Source organism: Artemia franciscana, unplaced genomic scaffold, assembly GCF_032884065.1.
Source record: "Artemia franciscana unplaced genomic scaffold, ASM3288406v1 Scaffold_961, whole genome shotgun sequence".
In the NCBI taxonomy this organism is placed as follows: Eukaryota; Metazoa; Arthropoda; class Branchiopoda; order Anostraca; family Artemiidae; genus Artemia; species Artemia franciscana.
In genome coordinates, this window is record NW_027069061.1 from 165,001 (window position 1) to 189,036 (window position 24,036).

The 24,036-nt window shown below is 32.5% G+C and overlaps 1 protein-coding gene across 1 annotated transcript in view; it reads right to left on the bottom strand.

Annotated features, from left to right (window-relative positions):
* The window catches only part of LOC136043767 (probable methyltransferase-like protein 24), a gene marked incomplete at its 5' end in the record, with an annotated part of 53,893 nt that extends 30,311 nt beyond the window's left edge, over nt 1-23,582 (bottom strand). The window contains one exon of the mRNA XM_065728682.1: nt 23,295-23,582. Coding sequence (XP_065584754.1) covers nt 23,295-23,582 — 288 coding nt within the window. The remainder of the gene's footprint in view (nt 1-23,294) is intronic.
* Between the last annotated feature and the right edge of the window lie 454 nt (nt 23,583-24,036).

Genomic DNA, 24,036 nt, shown 5'->3' on the forward strand with positions numbered 1-24,036 from the left:
AAAATTTCTCAGCGTCTTTTGCATTAGCGAAGAAAGTTATCCCCAAGGCTGAAAACTGGCAGCATATTCAGCTTTTAAGTAAAGTAAGAGGTGCAATGCTTTAAATCTAAAATATCTATCCAACAGCTGTAAAAGCTTTTTGGTACGTCATTTCATAGCCATTTTGACTATCTAGCAGCTCCACTCTCTATTTGTTGTAGCTTTACACCGGATACTTTACTGCCAAGACTTATTATTAGGAGCAATCTTGCCCTAGTGCTGCATTTTGAGGGGATGTAATAATCCATAAATTTAAAGTCCAACTTTTAACTTTATTGGTTGTCAAATTGCTGTTTCTTCAAAAATAGTTTTCTAACACGCAACATTTTTTAAAATAAATCACTCATATCTAGTAATTTTCTTATATTCTTTCCTAATTCAATAACAATTACATCTTAGAATAAATCTAAGTTTGTCATTACATTCTATTTTTTTCCAAAAATACATTTTTTTTTATTTAGACCTTCATGTTGGTTGTTTTATATTTTTTTTTCGAGCATTTTAAGTTTTACCGTGGGATATGTGGACACATTGACATTTCTTGGGAGTTAAAATGCCTGAATTATCTTATCCTGCGAGATCTCTCACCCACAATTTATTCACTGGCATTTTAGGGGGTTTTTCTGTAACTTTAATTCATAAGGAGATATACGGACATGTTGGCATTTTTAAGAATAACTCTGACTTTTAAGTCCAGCGAAATCCTTCTCCCAAAGTTAATTTCATAGGTTCTTTTTGGAGGTGCCTTCCTTTCGCTTCATTTAAGGAGGATAGTTAAACGGGAGTTCTGTTCATTTTTCTTTGAATTAGGTGTATTCCTAATATAGGTTCCAATAACTTTTAGAGAGTTTTATGTTTTATCGCGGGATATACGGGCTTATTTGCATTTTTTGAAAGTCGTAATCTTATATTTTTTGGTCCTGTGAGATCCTTCTCCCAAATCCTCTTTCCCATAGTTTTTTTTGGGAGGAGGAGCTTCCTTTAATTCCATTTCAGGAGATTTTTAAGAGGAGACAACTTTTCGTCTTTCTCTGAATTAGACGTTCTTAATTAGATTTTGGATTTTAACTTTTCAAATATTTATGTTTATTTTCAGCTTTTTTATTCCTTATTTTTTTTTCTTTTTCAAGAATTTAATTTTTAATCGTGGGGCATACGGAAACTTCACCATTATTTGGAAAGTCATAACCCAAAGTTTTCTTGTCCTGACAGATCCTTCCCCAAAATTTATTTTAAGGGTTTTTTTGGAGAGTTGTTCCTTTCATTCAATTTCAGGAGGGTTTTCGTTTTTTGAATTAGACAGTTTTGAATATATTTTGTAAATATTAATTTTCAATATTTTATTTTTAACTTCATGCTTTTGATTCCTTTTTTGGCTTTTATCAAGAGTGTTAAGTTTTATAATGGGATATACGGACAAACTGTCATTTTTTAAAAGTAATAACCTAAAATTTTCCAGTTTTGCTGGAACTTTCCCCATGAAAGTTCAGTTTCCCCATGGGTGTTTCTGATCGGGTTTGCTATCAGTAGTTTCTGGAACTCTTTTTTGTCTTCCATTGAATTAGGTCTTTTGCATTATATTTTTGTTTATGAGTTTATTTTTGTTATAAGTTTTTCATATTTTTTTTATTTTAAGTTTTTCTTATTTTTATTTTTTTAGAATTTTATGTTTTATCGTTTGACATAAGAACCAATTGCCATTATTTTTTTGAAACTCATAACTTTGAAATTTTCTAGACCTGCATTAGACTTTTCTCAGACTCTATATCATGAATGTATTTTTTTCTTGGGGGGGGGGGGCTTCCTTTTACTCCGTATTAGCAGGGCTTTAATACGGTTCTCCTACTCGTCCTTCTTTGAATTAAGTCATTTCCTTCAAATTTTGAAATTTCATCTTTTGATATATTTTAAGTTTATTTTCGGTTCTTTTATTCCTAATTTATTTATTTTTTTCATGAGTTTTTTGCCATATCGTGCGGCACATGACCATTTCGTATTTTTATTTTTTTTTTAATGTCATAACCCTTAATTTTATAGTCCTGAGCGATCATTCCCCCACTGTCAATTTCATGGAGTTTTTGAGGATCTTCCCTTCACTTTATATGAGGAGGGCTTTAAGACTTGACTCCAGTTTGTTTTTCTATGAATTAAGTCTTTACCCTTATATTTTGTAATTCTAACTTTTTAACATTTTCTGTTTATTTTCAGCTTTTTATTCCTTTGTGATTTTTGATTCATTGTGGAATATACAGACACTTTGTCATTTTTAAAATTCAAAACCCTGACTATTCTAGAACTGCGAGGTCCTTCTCCCAGAGTCTATTTTAAGGGAGTTTTCAGGGGGGGAGCTTCCTTTCATTTTATTTCGTAAGAGGCTTAAGGCAAGACTCCTTTTTGTCTTTTTTTAATTAGGCCTTCCACATTACAATTTGTAATTCATTCTTTTTTAATATTTAATATTTATTTTGAGCTTTTTTTGTTCCCTATTTCTTATCATTCTGAAGGGTTTTATGATTTATCGTGGGATGTGGACATTTTACCATTTTTGAAAGTTATAACCTTAATATTCTATTTCTCTGAGATGATTCCCCCACATCCTTGTTCACTGTGGCTTATGGAGAGGCCTTCCGTCCACTCCATTCCAGGCTTTTAAACTCTTGTTCTTCCTTCTTCTTCCATAAGTCCTTTCCAATATGTATTGTAACTCTAAATTTTTACTATTTTACATTTATTTTCAGCTTTAATTTCTCATTTTCTATCTTTTTCAAGAGTATTATTTTTTATCATGGGATATACGGACATATTGGGATTTTCTAAAAATCATAACCCTGACTTTTCTAGTCCTGCGAGATCAAGAGGGTTTTAAGACAGGACTCTTTTTTGTTTTTGTTTGAATAAGACCGTTTCTTCATTCCACTTAAGAAGAGTTTAAAGACAGCACTCAGAAGTCAGAAAGTCAGATGGACTTTTCGTCTTTCTTTGAATTAGGCAATTTCCATTATAGATTTTATTTCCATTTTTTTTTTTCAAATATGTTATTTTTAGATTTTCTATTCCTTTTTCATCTTTTTCAAGAGTTTTATGTTTAATTATGAGTTACATTGGCAAATTAGCATTTTGCGAAAGTCATAATGATATATTTTCTAGTCATGCAAGATCGTTATCCCCAAGATTATGTCACGGAGGTTTTTGCTGGGGGGGGGGAGGGGGGTCCTTTTTTCAGAAGTGTTTGAAGACAGCACTCCTGTTCGTTTTTCTTTGAATTAGACGACTTCCATTAAATATTGTGCATACATTTTCTTGTATATTTTATGCTTATATCAAGCTTTTATTAATCCTATTTTTTAATTTTTTTCATGATTTTTATATTTTTTCTTCGAATATATGGGTACTTAAGTATTTTTGAAGGTCACAATCCCGAGTTTTCTATTCATGGGAGATTTTTCCCCCATGTTCTATTTTGCAGGGGTTTTCGTGGGCCCTCAGTACCACTCAATTTCATGGACTTTATTCCTGATGGCATTGTCGAGGACCTTAAAGGCTTATAGACATCTTGCATTAGGATATATGGGGCATAGTTGCAATATAATAAAAAAGTGGTTTTCTCATTCATTTTCATAAACACCTCTAACACCGTAGCCTTTAAAAAATTTCAACGTTTCGTTTTGTTTTTCCAATTATTTATTTTTATTTTATGGTTCCTTTACATTTTCTTTCTTTACAGTATCATACATTCCTTTACTAGTCCAAATTTTAAAAATAAAAGAGTCGTAACAACATAATACAAAAGAATATTTTTAATCAAAAATTATCACGTACAATATTACATCTTAAGGATTTCAGGGAAAATTTTAAATGTTTCAGGTTTGTTTAATTGAATAACTTATTAACTTCTCTCTTGACCGGGCATCTTCTCCTAATTTGTCTCAAACACAATATTTATTATTTCTCTTTTAGTCATTCACAATTCTTTTTACCGTTACATTTGACAGCTTATTACGCGTTTCATTACAGAAAATTTCAGATTCAATAAGTGAACTTGTTACCACTATTAATTTTCACAGGCACTTCTTTTCCTGACGATTCATCTTTGATTTATTTAGGGAAATTATCTGCCAGGGGTTTTTTTTGTATTAAATAAGCAATAAATTGTCTCTTACTACATTATTCGTAGGAAACAATGGTCCCAAGCTCTAGATACGACAATGCTAATGACATTGCTATGACAACATGCCGTGATCTTTCAACCTTTTATAATACTAATTCCAGAAAGATAACGATATGGCTTATCAATTTTTAATGTGTTATCAGCAGCAAAAGCAAGAAGGTTGCCATCGTTGTCAATTTTGTTAATTATAGGTTGGCATTATAATCAAATAATAGTTTCTTTGAATTATTTCTATTTAAAATCCACCATTCTAATAGTTGGGCTTTTTGGTATTCCAAAGAAATTTAATTTATCACATTCATGAAAAACACGGATGTGTTGCCAGTGACCAACTGCAGAGGCCTTGTCAGGCTGGTGTAGGGTGGTCCTGGGCTTTGGTAAGCTGCTACAAGGGTCCTTAATCTCTGGCTGTCTGCTGCAAGGGAGTCCAGTTAAACCCAAGCAACTTTGGGGGAGGGGGGACCAAAGCTTAAGCCAGCCATTAAGGGGATTAAAGTGGCCCTTTTAAAGTAATAAATGTTCAAACTTTATATTTTTTAAGTTTTAGTATGTTAAATATGGTTCTATAAGGTGTGGCTTGTGGGATATTTCAAACATTCCAAATTGGCGAGTTAGGTCTACTTCTGTCTTACTAGCATTATTTCTAATAAGTATTCTTCTTAATTTAAATTCTCTAATGTGTTTTTTAAGGTGTGGTATGTGAGATGTTTCAAACAGGCCAAATTGGCTATTTAGGTGTATTTCTGTATTACTAGCAATGTTTCTAATAAGTATTCTTCTTAATTTAAATTCTCTAAGGATTTTTCTATAAGGTGTAGCTTGTGAGATTATTCAAATAGGCCGAATTTGCTATTTAGGTCTACTTCTATATTACTAGCATTGTTTCTAATAGGTATTCTTCTTAATTTAAATTTTCCCCTAGTGTTTTCTATAATGTGTGGCTTGTGAGATGTTTCGAACAGGCCAAATTGGCTATTTAGGTCTAGTTCTGTATTACTAGCATTGTTTCTGATAAGTATTCTTTTTAATTTTAATTCTCTAAGGGGTTTTCTATAAAGTGTGGCTTTTGAGATGTTTCAAACAGGCAAAATTGGCTATTAAGATCTACTTCTGTATTACTAGCATTGTTTCTAATAACTATTCTTCTCAATTTAAATTCTCTAAGGTGTTTTCTATAAGTTGTGGTTTGCGAGATGTTTCAAACAGGCCAAATTGGCTATTTAGGTCTACTTCTGTATTAATAGCATTATTTCTAATAAATATTGTTCTTAATTTCAATTCTCTAAGATATTTTCTATAAGGTGGGCTTGTGAGATATTTCTAACAGGCCAAATATGCCATTTAGGTCTACTTCTGTATTACTAGCATTGTTTCTCATAAATGTTCTTCTTAATTTAAATTCTCTAAGGTGTCTTCTATAAGTTGTGGTTTGTGAGATGTTTCAAACAGGCCAAATCGGCTATTTAGGTCTACTTTTGTATCACTAGCATTGTTTCTAATAAATATTCTTCTTAATTTAAATTCTCTAAGATATTTTCTATAAGGTGGGCTTGTGAGATATTTCTAACAGGCTAAATTGGCTATTTAGGTCTACTTCTGCATTACTAGCATTGTTTCTAATAAGTATTTTTCTTAATTTAAATTCTCTAAGGTGTTTTTATAAGGGTGTGGCTTGTGAGGTGTTTCAATCAGGCCAAATTGGCTATTTATTAGTTAATTATTAGTTAACATGCTAGGTTTTACTACTACTACTACTACTAATTACTCACTGCAGCAACAAGCCGCCTGTGGCCAATACAGCTACGCACACTCCTCCTCCTTACTAATCTATTTAAAGCCTCCCTCTTTACACCCTCCCAGGAAGTTCCCATTTCCTTTAAATCTTTATTTATGACATCCTCCCAACCCAGACAAGGACGAATTGCTTTCCGTGTAGCCCCAGACGGTTGGCCAAAAAGGACAATCTTCGGTAATCTGTCATCCTTCATCCGTAGAACGTGGCCTAGCCATCTCAATCTTTCTTTCATTATAGCCCCAGAAAGCGGGATTGAACCACACTTTTCGTACAACCTACTGTTTGAAATACGGTCAGTCAGCCGGGTTCCCAGAACAATCCGTAGGCAATTTCTTTGGAAAACATCTAGTAAATTTTCATCTGGTTTTCGGAGTGCCCATACTTCAGAGCCATTTTTGACCACTGTCATCACTGTAGCCTCCAACATACTAATCTTGGTTTGTAGACTTATCTTTCTATTCTTCCAAACTTTTTTTTTAACTGTGAAAAAACACCCTGAGCCTTAGCTATTCTACTTTTAACATCTTCACTGCTCCCACCATCTTTACTAATAATACTACCAAGGTAACTGAAGCTCCCAACCTGATCAATCTTTTCGTTACCTAATGTCACCTGTTCATCTTCACTTATTCCTAGCCTTAGTGACTTAGTCTTCTTAACATTAATCTTCAAGCCTATTTTAGCACCCTGAACTCGTAAAACCTCGAAAAATTCGTTCATTTTGCTCACACTTCCATCTAATATGGTTAAATCATCAGCATAATCTAAGTCCAGCAGCGTTCTTCCTCCCCATTTGATTCCATGGTCTCCAATTACCTTTCCTGTGCTCCTTAAGACGAAGTCCATCAAAATAATCCATATAAAGGGGGATAGAACACAACCCTGCTTAACTTTTGATTTAATACAAAACCAGTTGCTAACCTCATTTCCTACCTTAACGCCAGCAGTATTATTCTCGTACATAGCGCAAATCACTTTAATGTATTTTTCAGGTATACCATATAACAACAAGACCTTTGTTAACGCTGTTCTATCAACAGAATCAAAAGCTTGCTCATAATCGATAAAACTGAGGACCAAAGGTGTTTCACAACGAAGGGACTTCTCAATTATTAACCTAAGAGTGAAAACATGGTCGACAAATCCTCTACCTTTTCTAAAACCGCATTGTTCTTCCCTTAAAACTTTGTCTAGAGCATATCTCAGTCTAAAAAATATCATATTACTCAGTAATTTGCTACCTACAGAGACCAGACTAATGCCTCGATAATTACGACACTCACTCCTGTCACCTTTCTTATACAGTGGTTTAATTAAGGTTTTCTTAAAATCATTGGGTACTTCCCCTTTTTCAAAAATCATGTTTATAATCTTCAGTAGCTTATTCTTATCCTCATAGCCACCATATTTAAGAAACTTATTAATCATACTATCAGCACCTGGGGCCTTATTATTTTTTAATCCTATTAGTACTGTCGCTAATTCTTCCTCACTAAACAAATCTTCCTTCACATCCAAGGTATCACAAACTTTTTTATTTTCATCTATATCTTTTCCTGCAACTGTATCTCGGTTTAGCACATTCTCAAAATGTTCAACCCATCTTTCTTTAACTTTTTCCTTATCACTAATTGTGGCCTCATTTCTATCTTTAACTGGGACTAGTCCGGATTGGCTACTCCCTTTCAATTTATTAACATACCAGTATAATATTTTACTATTGTGCCGTCTAGCCGCATCTTCCAGATCCTCAGCAATTTTATCCATTGCCTCCACTTCACATCTCCTTAGTTCATATTTTAATCCTTTCTCCACTTTCTTTACATTCCTTTTGTTTTCATACGACCTATCACTCAGATAATTCTTATACAAACCCCTTCTACTCTCTATTAAACCTAAAGCTTTTTCACTAATATTTCTAGTTGCAGTCTTAGCACTCTTCCCTAGGACACCATCAGCAACTTCACAAATTGTTTTTCTGAAATTATTCCATCCATCTTCCGCATTGTCAAATTTTAAACTCTCAAGTTTAGTACTCAACTGTTCTTGGAATTTTTTTCTCAAATTTTCATCCTGAAGTCTACCAACATCATAACTTTCCGGGAGGGTGTTACTCTTCCGAAATTTCTCCTTAGACACTACTAGATGGTGATCTTTACTTTTAACATCAATAACGGCACTCCTATACACCCTAGTTTCTTGTATTGATCCTGCTAGTCTTCTGTTTACAATAACATAATCTATAAGGTTTGCTGTCTTACCTTCACGTGAATACCATGTCAACTTATGGGCCATTTTGTGACCAAACACCGTATTGGTTATAACTAGGTTGTTATACCTACAAAATTGCAAAAGCCTATAGCCATTACTGTTTTCTTTTCCTACACCAAATTTGCCTAGGCTAGGATACCATCTATCCCTATTTCTACCAACCTGGGCATTAAAATCTTCTAGCAAAAACACCATATTTCTACCTGGTATCGTGCCTATTTCCTCCTGCAACCGTAAATAAAATTCATCTGAGTCACTAGTATCTCCCTCAGTTGGTTCAATGGGGGCATATAATACTATAACTGATACCCTAAACTTTTTAGTCATAAAATGAGCAATTAGTATTCTATTATTAATACCTTCCCAGCCCAAACAAGACTTAGCAGCTTCCTTATTCATCATGAGCCCTACTCCCTGTCTATGTACCCCATCCTTCCTGCCTGAGTAAGCAAATTCTATGTCACCTAATTTCATGCTTCCTACCCCTGAGATATGAGTTCCTGAAACTCCTAAAAAATCCAGTTCAAACCGTCTGAAATCGTCAGCCAAAATGTCGATGCAATATTCATTTTTTGACGTCGTATCATTCCAAGTTTCAATTTTCATGTTCTTTAAATCTTGGAAATTATTATGGCCTCAAGAAAAGCAGTGATCCCAGATACCAGTGCATGATGGGGACCAACATATCTTCTCAAGTCTACACCGAAGCGCTTAAGCCGGCTTAGAACCGGACAGCAAGAAGTCCCTGGGACCTTCAGTGAGTTGGAGGCTTTGTGCAATCCTGGGCCCATCTTGGTCACAACATGGTTTTCAGCATTTGGCGATGCTCTTCTATCAACAAGAGTCGAAATCCTGCACAGACAGTCCCAAGCCTATAACCTCTTACTCATTATATATTCATGCCTAAAAATATAATGCTACTAAGTGGAGGCAGCCCATAATAGATAAATTAGCTAGGAAGAGGTTTTTCAGCCTGAAAACGCCCATCAAAACAAACCAAGCCCAGAAAAATATTCAATAATCAGAATCTCGTACGAGTGCTGTGTTGTTTACTAGACTATAATTTCCTCGGGGGGCACCACTCCTCAAGTGGAAAAAATTGACCGCAAGTTTCTCAGTCTTGCAGTTTTTTTAAATGAATGTAAATAATGATACTTAAAGTTAGAAAAAGCAGAATTCATTTAATATGCAGGGGCCTGACACTCCTTAACCCCTGCTCTTTACACTGAAACTTTATAGCACTTTACAAATATTTCTTATTCCAATTCAACTGCTCATGTTTTTGATCAATCGTTCTTAAATAATTTGGATAAAAAGTCACATTTCAGCTTAGAGGGGGGGGGGGGGGTGAGGAGGGGCATCCTCCCCGATATATGGAACAATTTCTATTCGTTTTTGTTTTTAATGTCCCTGTTTACTTTCATTTGAGAATACTTATTTTTGTTGTTTAATTGCTGTTCATTTATCATGGTATATCCTGGGTTATCCTACATACAATGAAGCCTACCACTCCTCAAACCCACTCTGAATCAAAATATAACATTTGCACAGTAGTGCATCAAGAAAAGGCGCTTGTTTAATGCATTTGATTTTCAATTGCAGCTATAATTATCCAATTTAACCATTGAAAAAGGAAAAATTTCATATTTTGCAAATTGTTTGCAAACTTTTTGAATTTCTTTGCATAATTTCTGTGAAGATGGCACCCTTTTTGGAGAGAATTGTTTTTTTCATGTTTATAAAACTGTGCAAATTTTCATGTGGAAATAGCTTTTAATGAGTGACTCTAAAAAATACATTTTGCATATTGAGATTCAGCATGAAGAATATATTTTGCCATTGTTCACGTTGTAATCGAAGCTTTTTAAAGAGTTTTTGTTTGTATTGGCAAGGATTGCTCTTTGCCTACTGTTTGTTACTTCAAGTTGTTTGACCTTTAAAAATGCAGGAGGGCTACTACCCCCTCCTCCAGTTCCCGTTTTTTCTTACTTACAAGTTTAATATTGGCAAAACAGCTTGAGGATGATATTAATCCATGGAAAAAAACTCACCACTTCAATATCTATTGGAATGATCAATGGTGGGGGCTGGAGTATCAAAACGCATTTTGAAGAAATGACAACAGGAATACTTATATTAACAACTAGTTTCGTTTTTCGTACTTTCAAGTTTAATATTCACAAAACAGCTTGAGTATGATATTCATCCATTTTTGTGCAATCAAGTTAAGTGCTGTTCATTATTCAGTAAATGATATTCATTATTACATTCAATAAAGTAAAGCTCGTATTTACTAATAAATGTGCCAGCATGAGGAAAGCACAACATATAATTTTGGAATAAATTTGAATCAATTAGCTTTCTCTAGATTTCCACTCGATAGATTCTTTGCATTCCATGGAATAAAATTGTCGTTTTACACCACAAAATGGCAGAAACTGCTTTTTTGTTTCAGATCAATCCTTTCTTGTCATTCAAAGGTCAGTGAAACATTCTTTTTTTTCTGAAGAGGCTTTTTCTTATATTTTAGAACCGTTGGTTTGATATTATCACGTTTGAGGGAAAAAACAAACAAATAAACCTGTATCGGTGACCATCCTTCAGGGAAAAATGAAGGGCTTCAAACTCCTACTGTAGAGGTCTCTCATATGGTGAATTCGACGGCCTAATTTTCATCAGATTCACTCGCAATTTTTTCCCCGTTTTCGAATATTGGGTATATTTTCTCAGACTTTTAAGTTTTGATGAGTTACCTCAAATTAATGAATTTTTTATATTTGGAATCACCCTAAAAAAACGATTCTTTTAGTGCACATATTAATATCCATATTCTAGATTCTTGGTTACTATGAGCACAGGGTGCTCCTTACTTACAGGTTGTCACCAACTGTGTAATGCGTGTGTATATATATTAGGGCCCGAACGAAAAATCAGCTGGCCGATATTACCGGATCGATATGAGGGTCAGTGTATTTATCGGAAAAAATATCGGTTATCGACCAATATATATATAAATATATATATATATATATATATATATATATATATATATATATATATATATATATATATATATATATATATATATATATATATATATATATATATATATATATATTTATATATTATATATATATATATATATATATATATATATATATATATATATATATATATATATATATATATATATATATATACATATATATATGTATATATATATATATATATATATATATATATATATATATATATATATATATATATATATATATATAGATTAGCAGAGTTTCTAATAAGTTTTCTTATTCATTTAAATTCTCAAAGGTGTTTTCTATAGGATTTTGGCTTGTGAGATGTTTCAAACAGGCTAAATTGGCTACTTAGGGCTACTTTTGCAGTATTAGCAGAAATTCTAATAAGTTTTCTTCTTAATTTAAATTCTCAAAGGTGTTTTCTATAGGGTGTTGGCTTTTGAGACGTTTCAAACAGGCTAAATTTGGCTACATAGGTTTACTTTTGCAATATTAGCAGAATTTCTAATAAGTTTTCTTCTTAATTTAAATTCTCAAAGGTGTTTTCTATAGGGTGTTGGCTTGTGAGATGTTTCAAACAGGCTAAATTGGCTACTTAGGTCTACTTTTGCAGTATTAGCAGAGTTTCTAATAAGTTTTCTTCTTTATTTAAATTCTCAAAGGTGTTTTCTATAGGGTGTTGGCTTGTGAGATGTTTCAAACAGGCTAAATTGGCTACTTAGGTTTACTTTTGCAATATTAGCAGAGTTTCTAATAAGTTTTCTTCTTAATTTAAATTCTCAAAGGTGTTTTCTATAGGGTGTTGGCTTGTGAGACGTTTCAAACAGGCTAAATTGGCTACTTAGGTCTACTTTTGCAGTATTAGCAGAGTTTCTAATAAGTTTTCTTCTTCATTTGAATTCTCAAAGGTGTTTTCTATAGGGTGTTGGCTTGTGAGATGTTTCAAACAGGCTAAATTGGCTACTTAGGTTTACTTTTGCAATATTTGCAGAGTTTCTAATACGTTTTCTTCTTAATTTAAATTCTCAAAGGTGTTTTCTATAGGGTGTTGGCTTGTGAGATGTTTCAAACAGGCTAAATTGGCATGGACTTCGATTATGCTGATGATTTAAGCATATTAGATGAAAATGTGAGCAAAATGAAGGAATTTTTCGAGGTTTTGCGAGTTCAGGGTGCTAGAATAGGCTTGAAAATTAATGTGAAGAAGACTAAGTCACTAAGGCTTGGAATAACTGAAAGAATGAAAGGTGACGTTGGGTAACGAAAAGGTTGATTAGGTTGGCATTTTCACTTACCTTGGTAGTACTATTAGTAAAGACAGTGGGAGCAGTGAAGATGTTAAAAGTAGAATAGCTAAGGCTCAGGGTGTTTTTTCACAGTTAAAAAAAAGTTTGGAAGAATAGAAAGATAAGTCTGCAAACCAAGATTAGAATATTGGAAGGTACAGTGATGACAGTGGTCAAATATGGCTCTGAAGCATGGGCGCTCCGAAAAGCAGATGAAAATTTGCTAGATGTTTTCGAGAGAAATTGCCTACGGATTGTTCTGGGTATCCGGCTGACTGACCGAATTTCCAACAGTAGGTTGTATGAAAAATGTGATTATATCCCGCTTTCTAGGGCCATAATGAAAGAAAGGTTGAGATGGCTAGGCCACGTTCTGTGGATGAAGGATGACAAATTGCCGAGAATTGTCCTTTTTGGCCAACCGTCTGGGGCTACACGGAAAGCGGGTCGTCCTTGTCTGGTAGGGAAGATTTCATAAATGAAGATTTAAAGGAAATGGGAACTTCCTGGGAGGGTGTAAAGAGGGAGGCCTTGAATAAATTAGGCTGCAGGAGGAGCGTGCGTTGCTGTGTTGGCCTCAGGCGGCCTAGTGCTGCAGTGAGGTATTATTATTATTATTATTAGTAGTAGTAGTAGTAGTTTTAGAAAAAATATGGGGATTTATTTTTGAGCTATCAAATTGTCATCGTGGTAAGCAAACCTTAATTTATTGATACAAATCAATCTCTATTATCATTGTATGGCGAGAAGTCAGACAAAATCCCGAAACTAATTTCTTAGAACTTCAAAAATAAAGAATAACAGAGCTAATTATTTTAACAGCCACGGGGTCCAAGAATGATGAAACAATAAAAAAATTGCTAATTGCCATTTCTGCGCCACAACAACTTGAGGTATTCTGCAACCGTAAATATTGATCTGGGATTCACCTTTTATGCAATTAAATAAAAAGGAACAAGTTTTTTTTAACTGAAAGTAAGGAGCGATATTAAAACTTAAATCGAACAGAAATAACTTCTTTTATGAAAGGGGCTGCTTCCTCATCAATGTCCTACTCTTTACGCTAAAGTTTGGCTCTTTCTCTCAACTCTACTCTCAACTCAACAGTAAAAAACGTAAGACTAAAGAATAGGACGTTGATGAGGAAGCATCCCTTGTCATATACGAAGTAATTTCTGTTCGTTTTAAGTTTTAATGTGGCTTCTTACTTTCAGTTAAATAAAAACTTATTTTTTTGTATTTAATTTCCTAACGTTTTTGAATCAATGCATGTTTTGATTTTGGCATTTTTTTTTTTTTTTTTTGGCTAAATGGCTTTCTCATAATTTTGATCGAATGATTTTAAGAAAAAAAGGAGTGGGGGAGGAGGCCTAGTTGCCCTCCCATTTTTTAACTTAAAATGGAAACTAGAACTTTTAATTTTTTGCGAATGTTTTTGTTAGTAAAAGATATACGTAACATGTAAATTAGCTTACGTAACAAACTTTTGTATTCTCATGCTTTTATTACATATATTAGGGGGTTCACCCCCTCGTCAATACCTCGCTCTTTACACTAAAGCTTAAATTTTGTACCAATTCATTAGGAATGATCCCTGGATCACAAAAGCCGTAGAATAAATAGTTGAAATTACTAGAAATACATTAGCGTAAAGAGCGATGTATTAGGAGGAGGTGAGCCCCTCATATGCTTAATAATTTTTCTCCGTTTTAAGTTTTAATGCTGCTCCTTACTTCCAGTTGAAAAAACTTCTTCATATTTATTTTTTCATTGTGTTTTTTTTTTGATAATGCTAGAAAGTCCTGCGCTCCCTTCATGGAGATTTTCTTCCCCATGACAAATTCCTCGATGGAAAGTTCCCCAGACATATCCCCCAACATATCCACCTCTTCTCAACCCCTCCCCCCAACCAAAACATCCCCCTGAAAACGTCTGTACACTTCCCAATAATCATTACTATATGTCAGCACTGGTAAAAGTTTTTAACTTGTAGCCACTCCCACGGGGACTGTGGGGGAGTAAGATGTCTCCGAAGACATAGTTATAAGGTTTTTCTATTACGTTGAATAAAATGGCTATCTCAGAATTTTGACTTTTTGAAGATTGTATGACTTTTAGGGGATGTCTTCTCCCCCTATTTTCTAAAATAAGGCAAATTTTCTCAGGCTCATAACTTTTGATGAGTAAGACTAAACTTGATGAAACGTATATATTTAAAATAAGCATCAAAATGCAATTCTTTTGATGTAGCTATTGGTATCAAAATACCATTTTTTAGAGTTTTGGTTACTATTGAGCCGGGTCGCTCCTTACTACAGTTTGTTCCTACGAGCTGTTTGATTAAATATTGCTACCATATTAAAAAGAAATTTCTGAAGGAAACGGAAGCAACAACTCCTTCATTCACTGCAAGTCAAGGATAACGTTGGAGGAGGGGAAAGGAGTAGTAATATATTTTGTTTCAAATTTCATACTTCTTCTACTCGTTTAAAATCCACGTACTAAAGTGTGATTGCATTAAAAATTTTTAATTGCAGTTTTTAAAAAAAATTGTGTTTCTTCAGGCTGCAAAACAAAATATATGTTGATCCACAGTGCCTAAATTATAAGCAAATTCTAATGGTACATACAAAGTTTTTTCAGTAGAAACAAATCCCTAAGAATGCATAGCCCCTAAGTGCCTAGTCTTCATGGAACAGAGTTATTGTTTTTTTATTCTTGTTAATGTTAAAAATATAATTTTATTAGTCTTACATCATTTATAAGAATATTTCATAATTCTAAGTGTTTCTTCTAAGTAATTAAGCTCTTGTTTGTAAAAATTATCATATATAACAGAATAAATCATTTCGAAAAGAAGCTACATTTGTATAAATAAAATTTTGAGTGTTTTCCTTACATATGTATTATTGTAGGCTTTATTTATGCATTGATATCTAAAATTTATTTTAGACCTCAGACTATCCTTGGCAAGCACTATTTACGCATTTAGAACCAAATTGCGATGTGATTCAACCAGATTTTGGCTTATTGTTTTTGCGAATTTAAGTTTGGATACATTTTAAAGCAATACCTCTAATGAGAATTTCAAGTTTGGTTGCAACTGTAACTATCAAAGAATTTCGATCAATTCATCATGTCCATCAATTTGAGGCAATATCAGTGAAAAATTTTGCAAAAAGATAAGATGTACCAGAAATAGAGATCAATCTGAAAATAATTAGGCCTAGAAGCGGAAGGAAACATTGATTAAAGCCCATAAGGATTTAACTTAATGTTAAAAGGTTGGCTTATAATTTTAAATTTAAATTTTTAATTCAATTTTTAATTTTTAATTCATCAATTCATTTTAAACAACTGACAGGTCTAAAGGGTCTTAATAGGTGTGTTCTAAAAAAAAAATCAAATATGATATGTTTTTAATCGTTGTGCTAATTATAGGAATCAAAATTTGATAGTAAAATAAAATCAGTTTGATATTTCAACCAAACAGTCCGGCAAGGTCAATAATTGAATATTAATTAAGTCGATTCAACTCAGAATAAATCAAAAAAAATATAAAGTGACTATAAAATTTTCGTTGAATCTTTTCTAGTAAAAGTACATGCGTATTTTCTTTAAGGTATGCTTACTACTATCATTCGATCACCACTTAAAAAAGAAGACACATATTTATTTGAGTGAACCTGAGCGCTTCTTGTATGGTTAATTGATCGAAAAAGAAGTTTATTGTTCGCAAAAAGACATGTATTTGAGCCAAATCAAAATTTGATAACAAAATTGATGAACTGATGACAAATCAAAAAATAACAAAAGGACAAGGATCCAACAGTTGAAATTGCTAGGAATAAATAGGGACACTTTAGTTTACTTCACCCATGAGAATAAACTTCAAGAAGAAAATAAAGGTTACACGAAAGAGCATGATCCATAGAACAATGAAAGAATAAGAAAAATATTCAAAGTGTTATAAAATAGTTCTTTTAAAGTAAAATATAAAGAGTTGGGACCACTCTCTCCAAAGAGGCAAATACTGTAGTAAGCTGACAAGTCTATTCAGAGTTTGATTCTATACAAAATAAGTTAAAAGACGAGAAACTCAAGTAACTAAGTCTAAACCACTCACTAAAATTAGAAGCCTTTTAAAAAGAACCAAGAAAATAACCACATACCCTGGGCTCCATGCGATGCATTTTATGGTGGGGTATATAATATAAAAGCAGCATTTTATCCCAACTGTTGCACCTGTTTTTTTTTATACTATTGACTGCTAATGCATATCGAATCCTTGGAATTTAGTTGAGTAATATAAACGCCTGTATTTTCTTATGCTTCTAAGCTGAATTTTGTAATTTTAAATTTGTTGGGACAACATTCCAATTCCCAAATTCAGTCTAGCAGTCGTACCTTTTACCACTATTGTTTGATTTCAATAAAACTTAATCACTTATTAATATCTGTCTTCTCATACAACCCAGTAGTAGCTGTCTCTTATAATTAGTTCAGGCAAACCATAAACAGGTACGCTACCATTGACAATAGTTCGCCCTATTGACTTACCCCTTACCCCTCTAGTGACCAAACCATATAAAATTTACCAAATAGACAGTGAGAGAAGGATGTCACAGAACTAGGTAATTTTGGGTTGTGTCTTTCAAAAATATCAAGATTCGTTTATCCCATGATTAAACATAAAACTCTTGAAAATATAAATAAAGGGAACGAAAAAACATCAAAATAAACACAAAATTAAAAGGAATTAAAATTACGAAATATAAGAGAAATTACTTCATTCATATAAAGACGAATAGTCCTTTTTTAAGAACATTCTGAAAAAGGACGAAAGGAAGACCCCCAAATACCCCTGTGAAGTACGCTGTAGGGAAAAATCTTCACGAGACTAGAAAAGTCAGGGTTATTACTTTTAAATAAAGATAAAGTGGTTCGTACATTCCAACTAAAAAACATAAAACTCTTGAAAAGACATAAAAATAGAAAATAAGAAAGTTAAAAATAAATATATAAAATTAGAAATTTACAATTACAAAATATAAGGGAAATGCCCTAATTGAAAGAATGATGAAGAGAAAAGACGTCTTAAAACCCTTCTGAAATAGAGTGAAAGTAACGTTCTCTCCTACAAAACCCTTATAAAATAGACTATGGGGCTCACAAGAAATCAATTTGTTAATTAGTTACAGTATTATATGGTTAAGAAAAACATTGCTGGCACTATATGCGCAAACTGTTCGTGATCTTTATTGTTTTTTCAACAAGTTGGAAAATAATTTTGGGGATTTATTTGTTCATTCCTAATTTTGATAAATAAAAATTCAATTTCATCATGCCTAAGGCAAATATATTTTGCGATTTTAATATAACAGCACGCTGAGAGGCACTATACAGTAAACTTTTAAACGCTAAGGACATGCCATTGTAAGATTACAAGCCACTGGAAAAAAACGTATAGATCAGCTCTTTGTAAATTGTGGCAAGTCTTTTCATCGTGTAAGATAAAGTTTGTTGAAAAATTAGTAGATTTTTTGTTCATACTAACCTTTTAAGCGCGACCAGGAGAAAAGAAGATCCACTTTTAAGCAGCCAAAGACTCTCTAAAGTAAGCGAACCACTGATTATAAAATAGAAACCAACTTCTCTTGTGATTGTGAGGAAAAAATGTCAGAAAAGATAACTTTGAGACTAATTATCCGAGCTTCAAAAAAGTTAAGATATAGGAGCTAAATATTTTAACCACCACAGGGCTTAGGAAAACTGAAAAGATTTATAAACCAATGCAAATAAACTAATTGCCATTCTGTGCCATAAAATTTCATGTATTTTATAAATTAATGGATTTTTTACAACCGTAACTATTGATTTATGATTGATCTTTTACACAACTAAACATTTTTACCATTTTACACAGAAAACACTGGGGGAAACGGAAGAAACAACTCCTTAATGCACTGCAAGTCAAGGATAACGGTGAGGGAGGGGAAGGAGGAGCAATAGATTTTGTTCCAAATTTCAACCCTCTTGTACACTTTTAACATCCATTAACTAAAGTGTAAAAGTTTTACTTTTTTAATTACAGTTTCTTACAATATAGTTTAGCTTCAGGTTGAAGTAAAAATTACGTCTAAATATGTGAATGTTTGAAATATAAACTTTATTATTCTACCATAATTCTTAAAGTGATTTCTTAATCTAAGTGAGAAAGTAATTAAGCTCTCTCTTAACAAAAAAGAATCATTTATAACAGAATAAATCATATCGAAAAGAAAATGCATTTATAAATATAAAACCGTGCGTTTAATCTTTTATATGTAAAAATTTATACTTTATTTATGCATTGATATCTAATATTTATTTTAGACCAGAGAGTTAGCTTTTTTGGGAACCTAGGTTCACGAATTTGGAACCAAATATTGCTGCAATTTCAACCAATCTTTGGGTCGTTTTTTGAGATTGTAAACCAATTTTTGGCATATTTTAAAGTAACTCTAAATGTACGTTTAAGGCCATTGCAACTGTAACTATAAGAGTATGTCCATCAATTCGTCACATCCATTAATTAGAGGCAAAATCAGTAAACATATTTGCAAAAACATTAGAGAAAATAAAAAGTGAGATAAATCAGAATTTAATGGATCCTAGTATTGGAAGCAAGCATTGTTTCAAGTCCATAAGGCTTTTAACTTGACGTTACAAAAAAGATGTAACTTTGTCTTTTAATGTAGATTTTAACATTTAGTCTAGTTAAAACAAGTGAAAAGATTTTTAGTTTTAAGAAGTGTGTTTAAAAAAAGTCAAAAATGTTGTGTTCCTAATTTATATGTTAGTCAAAGCAATCCAAATTGAATAATTAAAGAAAATAAAAACGATTAGTCAACCACACCGGTTAGAAACCGGTAAGCTCAATTATTTAGTAGGAATTGAGTTAAATCAAATTAGGAAAAATTCTAGAAGTTCTTAAATTAATTATAAAATTTACGTTAAATCTTAAATAGTAAGAACTGTCGTGTATTTTTCTGACAAAAACTTACTGCTATTATTCGATCAACTCACAAAATAGAAGATAAATATAAGTTTTGTTATTCCTAAGTCCTTCTTAAATATGTTGATTGATCAAAAAAGTAGTTTTTCGTTGGCAGAGAGACATGTATTTGAACGAAAAGGTAAACCAAACAAAGACATGTTGACAAATATCCCATAGCTTAGACCACTGGGAATACATCAATACATATTAATTTAATTTTGCCCATTAAAATAATCTTCAGACAGCAAATTGAGGCTATACGCAAGAGAATATTCCAAAGAATAATTATAGCATAAGAAACATGGTCCGAGTGTTTAAAGATAGTTTTTTTCAGTGGAATATAATGAATTGAGGCAACTCTCTTCAAAGAGGCGAGTGAGCAATTCAATTAAGAATTTTGTTTTGTTAAATATAAGTTAAAATATGAAAAAAAACTTTATATTGATATAGATGAGTCAAAATACAGAGAAAACAAATTGCAAAGACTTAACTACTTACTAAAATAAAGAATTTTTGAAAAGAACCACGAAAATAACCTCATTTCCTTGGGTCAAGGAAATGTGTAAGTTGGAAGAGAAACTGAAGAAATACACACATCCTAGCTGTATGACAGGTCCTGCAATGGATAGTGTTGTGGGGCAAATCACATTTAAGCAACGTTTGATTGTAACTATTCCGTTTGATTTTCTTGAGATACTTTTGACAACTGGTCTGTAGTGAGTCCTTGGGGTTACTTTGAGTAATGTATGTGATTGTGTTTTCTTATGGTCCCAAGTTTTATCTTGTGCTTTAAGATCTGTTGGAACAATACTCCCAGTAACGAGTTTCGTCTAGCATTCACACTTTGTTCTGTTGTTGTTTGAGTCCGTTAAACGTTATCAATAACTAATACCTATTTTCTCACATAACCCTGTAGCAACTGAATCTTATAATTACATCACAAAAACCATAAAATAGGACAATAGCACAGTCATTTTTCACCCTATCAACATACCTCTTACCCCCTATAGTGGCCATATCATACCAACTTTGCCACAATAGACTGTGAGGGAAGGAACTTGCAGGACTTGAAAATTCAATATTATAACTTTCAAAAGAAGCAGATTATCAGTTTCTCCCTCGATAGAAAATAGAACTTTTATTCTATAAGAAATAAGGAAAAAGAAAAACTGAAAATAAACACATATTCAAAACAGAATTAAAATTACAAAATATTAGGGAAAATGCCTAATTATTAGAAAAACAAATAGGACTCCCGTCTTAAACGCCTTGTAAAATGAAGTGAAAGAAAACCCCAAAAAACTGTGAAATAGACTGTTGGGAAAGGATCTCGTTGGACTAGAAAAGTCTGGGTTATGATTTTCAAAAAATGACAAAGTGTTCAACGATAAGGAAAAAACCTATGAAAAAAAGATACAAATTAAAGAATAATATGCTGAAAAGAAACATAAAATAATACGAAGGAAGAATTACAAAATATAAAGGAAACGACCTGTTTCAAAGAAACAAAAACTGGAGTCCCATCTTATAAATCTCCTGAAATTGATTGAGAGGAAGATCCCCGAAAATCAATGTTAAAGACTATGGGGGAAGGACCTTGTTGGACTAAAAAAGTCAGGGGTTATGACTTTAAAAGAATGCAAACACCCGTATATCCAGCGATAAAACATATACTCTCGAAAATGACAAAAATAAGGAGCACAAAAAGCTAAAAATATCAGAAAACACTAATAAGTCCTCTCCTCAAAACCTTCGTGAAACAGACTGTAAGGGAGCCATCTCGTAAGAATTTGAAATTTCAGGTTATTACTGTGACAAAAAAATAACAGTCCTGTATACCTAATAAAAAACATAAATCTTGAAAAAATAAAAAAGTGAGGAATAAAACTGAAAATAAACATAAAATATTAAACAGTTAGAATTACGGAATGTGTTGGAATCGGTGTAATTTAAAGAAAGACAAATTGGAGTCCCGTCGTAAAAACCCCTTGAAGTGAAGAGCAAGGAAGAGCTCTAGGAATATTCCCACGAAATATACTTTGGGGGAAGGATCTCACAGGACTATAATGACTTGGAAAAGGGTTATGACTTTAAAAAACATGCAAATATCTCTGTATTTCCCTGATAAAACATAATACTTTTGAAAATAATAAAAGATGAGGAATAGAGAAGCTGCAAACAAATATAATATTTTAAAAGTTATAATTACTACACATAAGTGAAAGGGCTTAATTCAATGAAAGACGAACAGGAGTTCTGTCTTTAGAAATCCCTGAGTCGAAGTTTGAGGCCCTCTCCTCGATAATCTCCGTGAACTAGACTGTGGGTGAAGAAACACACAATGCTAGAAATATCGAGTTTGTGTTTAAAAAGACAAAAATATCTGAATAAAAAAGCTGAAAATAAACAAACAATATTAAAAAGTTGGAATTACAAAATATAAGGGAAAATGTGTTTTTCAAAGGAAGATAAACTCGAATCCCTTTAAAAACTCTAATTAAATGCAGTTAAACGTAGCCTCCTTCCAAAAAAATACCTTGTGAAATAGACTGTTGGGATAATAAGCAAACAAGCTGTTAATTAATTACAGTATTTTAAGATAAAGGAACGTAATGTTGGCCATATATGTCCAAACTATTCGTGATAGTAATTATTATTTTTTTAACATATTGAAAAACAAATATTCTGCTTTCATTTGTCTATTTCTGAAGTTGATAAATTAAAAATATTCAATTATGCTTAAAGCAAATATATCTAGCAAAAATTTAATATAACAGCACCCTCAGAAGCTCTATACAGCATACTTGAAAGCAAAAGTAAGGTCCCTCCCCCTTCCCAAACCGTTTTGAAACAGACTGTGAGAGAAGGAACTTGTAGGTCAAGAATATTCAGGGTTTTGACGTTCCGAAAAATTTCAAAGTTTTCGTATATCCCCCAATAAAGCAAAAAGCTCTTGAAAATGATATTAAAATGACAAGAAAAGTCAAAAATAAACATAAGATACTAAAAAATTTAGAATAAGAAAAAATAATGGAAAAGGCATAAATTAAAAAAAAACACAAAAAGGAGTCCCGTATTGAAACCCTCCTAAAATGGAGTGAAAGTAAGGTCCCCAGAAAACCCAGTGAAATAAACTGTGGGGAAAAGATCTCTTAGGACTAGAATATTTATAATTTTGAGATTCAAAAATTGCCTGTTTGTCCGAATATACCATGATGAAACATAAAAAACTCTGAAAAAGGATGAAAAATAAGGAATAAAAAAACCTAAAAGTAGACATAAAAACTACTAACACCTCTTTCTGTATCATTGCAATATCTTTTAATAAAATCTTCGTCGTCTCAAAATCCTTAATAGCACTTAGCACCTTTTACAGCACTAAATTAAATAGATTTCACCTGATGGCTCTTATTTATATCATATTGTGCACTAAGTTATATATTTTTTTACGAAAATCCAGTGGAGGTGAAAAAAAAGTCCACTAATACCTTAAATATCTTTCTTTTGTATTCTAGCAAATATAAATACGTGTCAAAGTAATCACTTGAAAGTTAGCTATTGAAAGCTGTTGATAAAATAAGTATCTCTTTAAATCCTAATTAGGTTTTCTGTTAGAATTTGGCAGCCTTATTTTTCATGGCCAAATATTAAAACTGCCTACCTTTGGGACTAAAAAAAATATTCAAGGAATGATGGTGAGCTGATACAGCCATAGAAGGATCAAACGCAAGCACTTGACACCCATAGTCTTCTGCCCTTTCTTCAAAGGTCCAGTCGAAATTGATGCCAAATGAATAGATTAGGCACCCTTTCTTCGATGGTGCAATATTCTTCTCCAAGCAGACTGTGTAATTTCCAGCTAACCTGCGCTGTCTTTTCGGAAAGTTCTCTTCAATAAAATTTGCCCAAATGTCGACTCCTCCCCATGTTTCTTGTTCTTTGCATATTTCTAATGGATAATTTATTTCATCAATGATTTAAACTACTACCAATTTCAAATCGAATTTATAGTGCTTAAGAACACTCTCAGTACCAAGATTCAATTACATCCTAATTGGTGAATATAATTGCAATTATATCACTTGCAGTGTAATGTTCAAAGTCATTAAATATAGCAGCATCAATTGTTCTGCAAATGAAGATAAATATGAGATTCAAATCTAACACTTATTACAAAGAAATGTAAGGTATCAGAAACTCTTACCAATAGTAAGAGACACTAAGAAAAGTTGTTTGGCAATATTGTGCACACAAAAGGAATTAGTTTTTTATGGTTATCCTAAACACTTAAAATTTACAAGCCTGAAGTTATCCATCTAAATTTATCAACATAAAACTTTTCCTAGAATTTCCAGAAGAGGAACATCATCATAATCAGCATACAATAAAATACTTTGACAAAG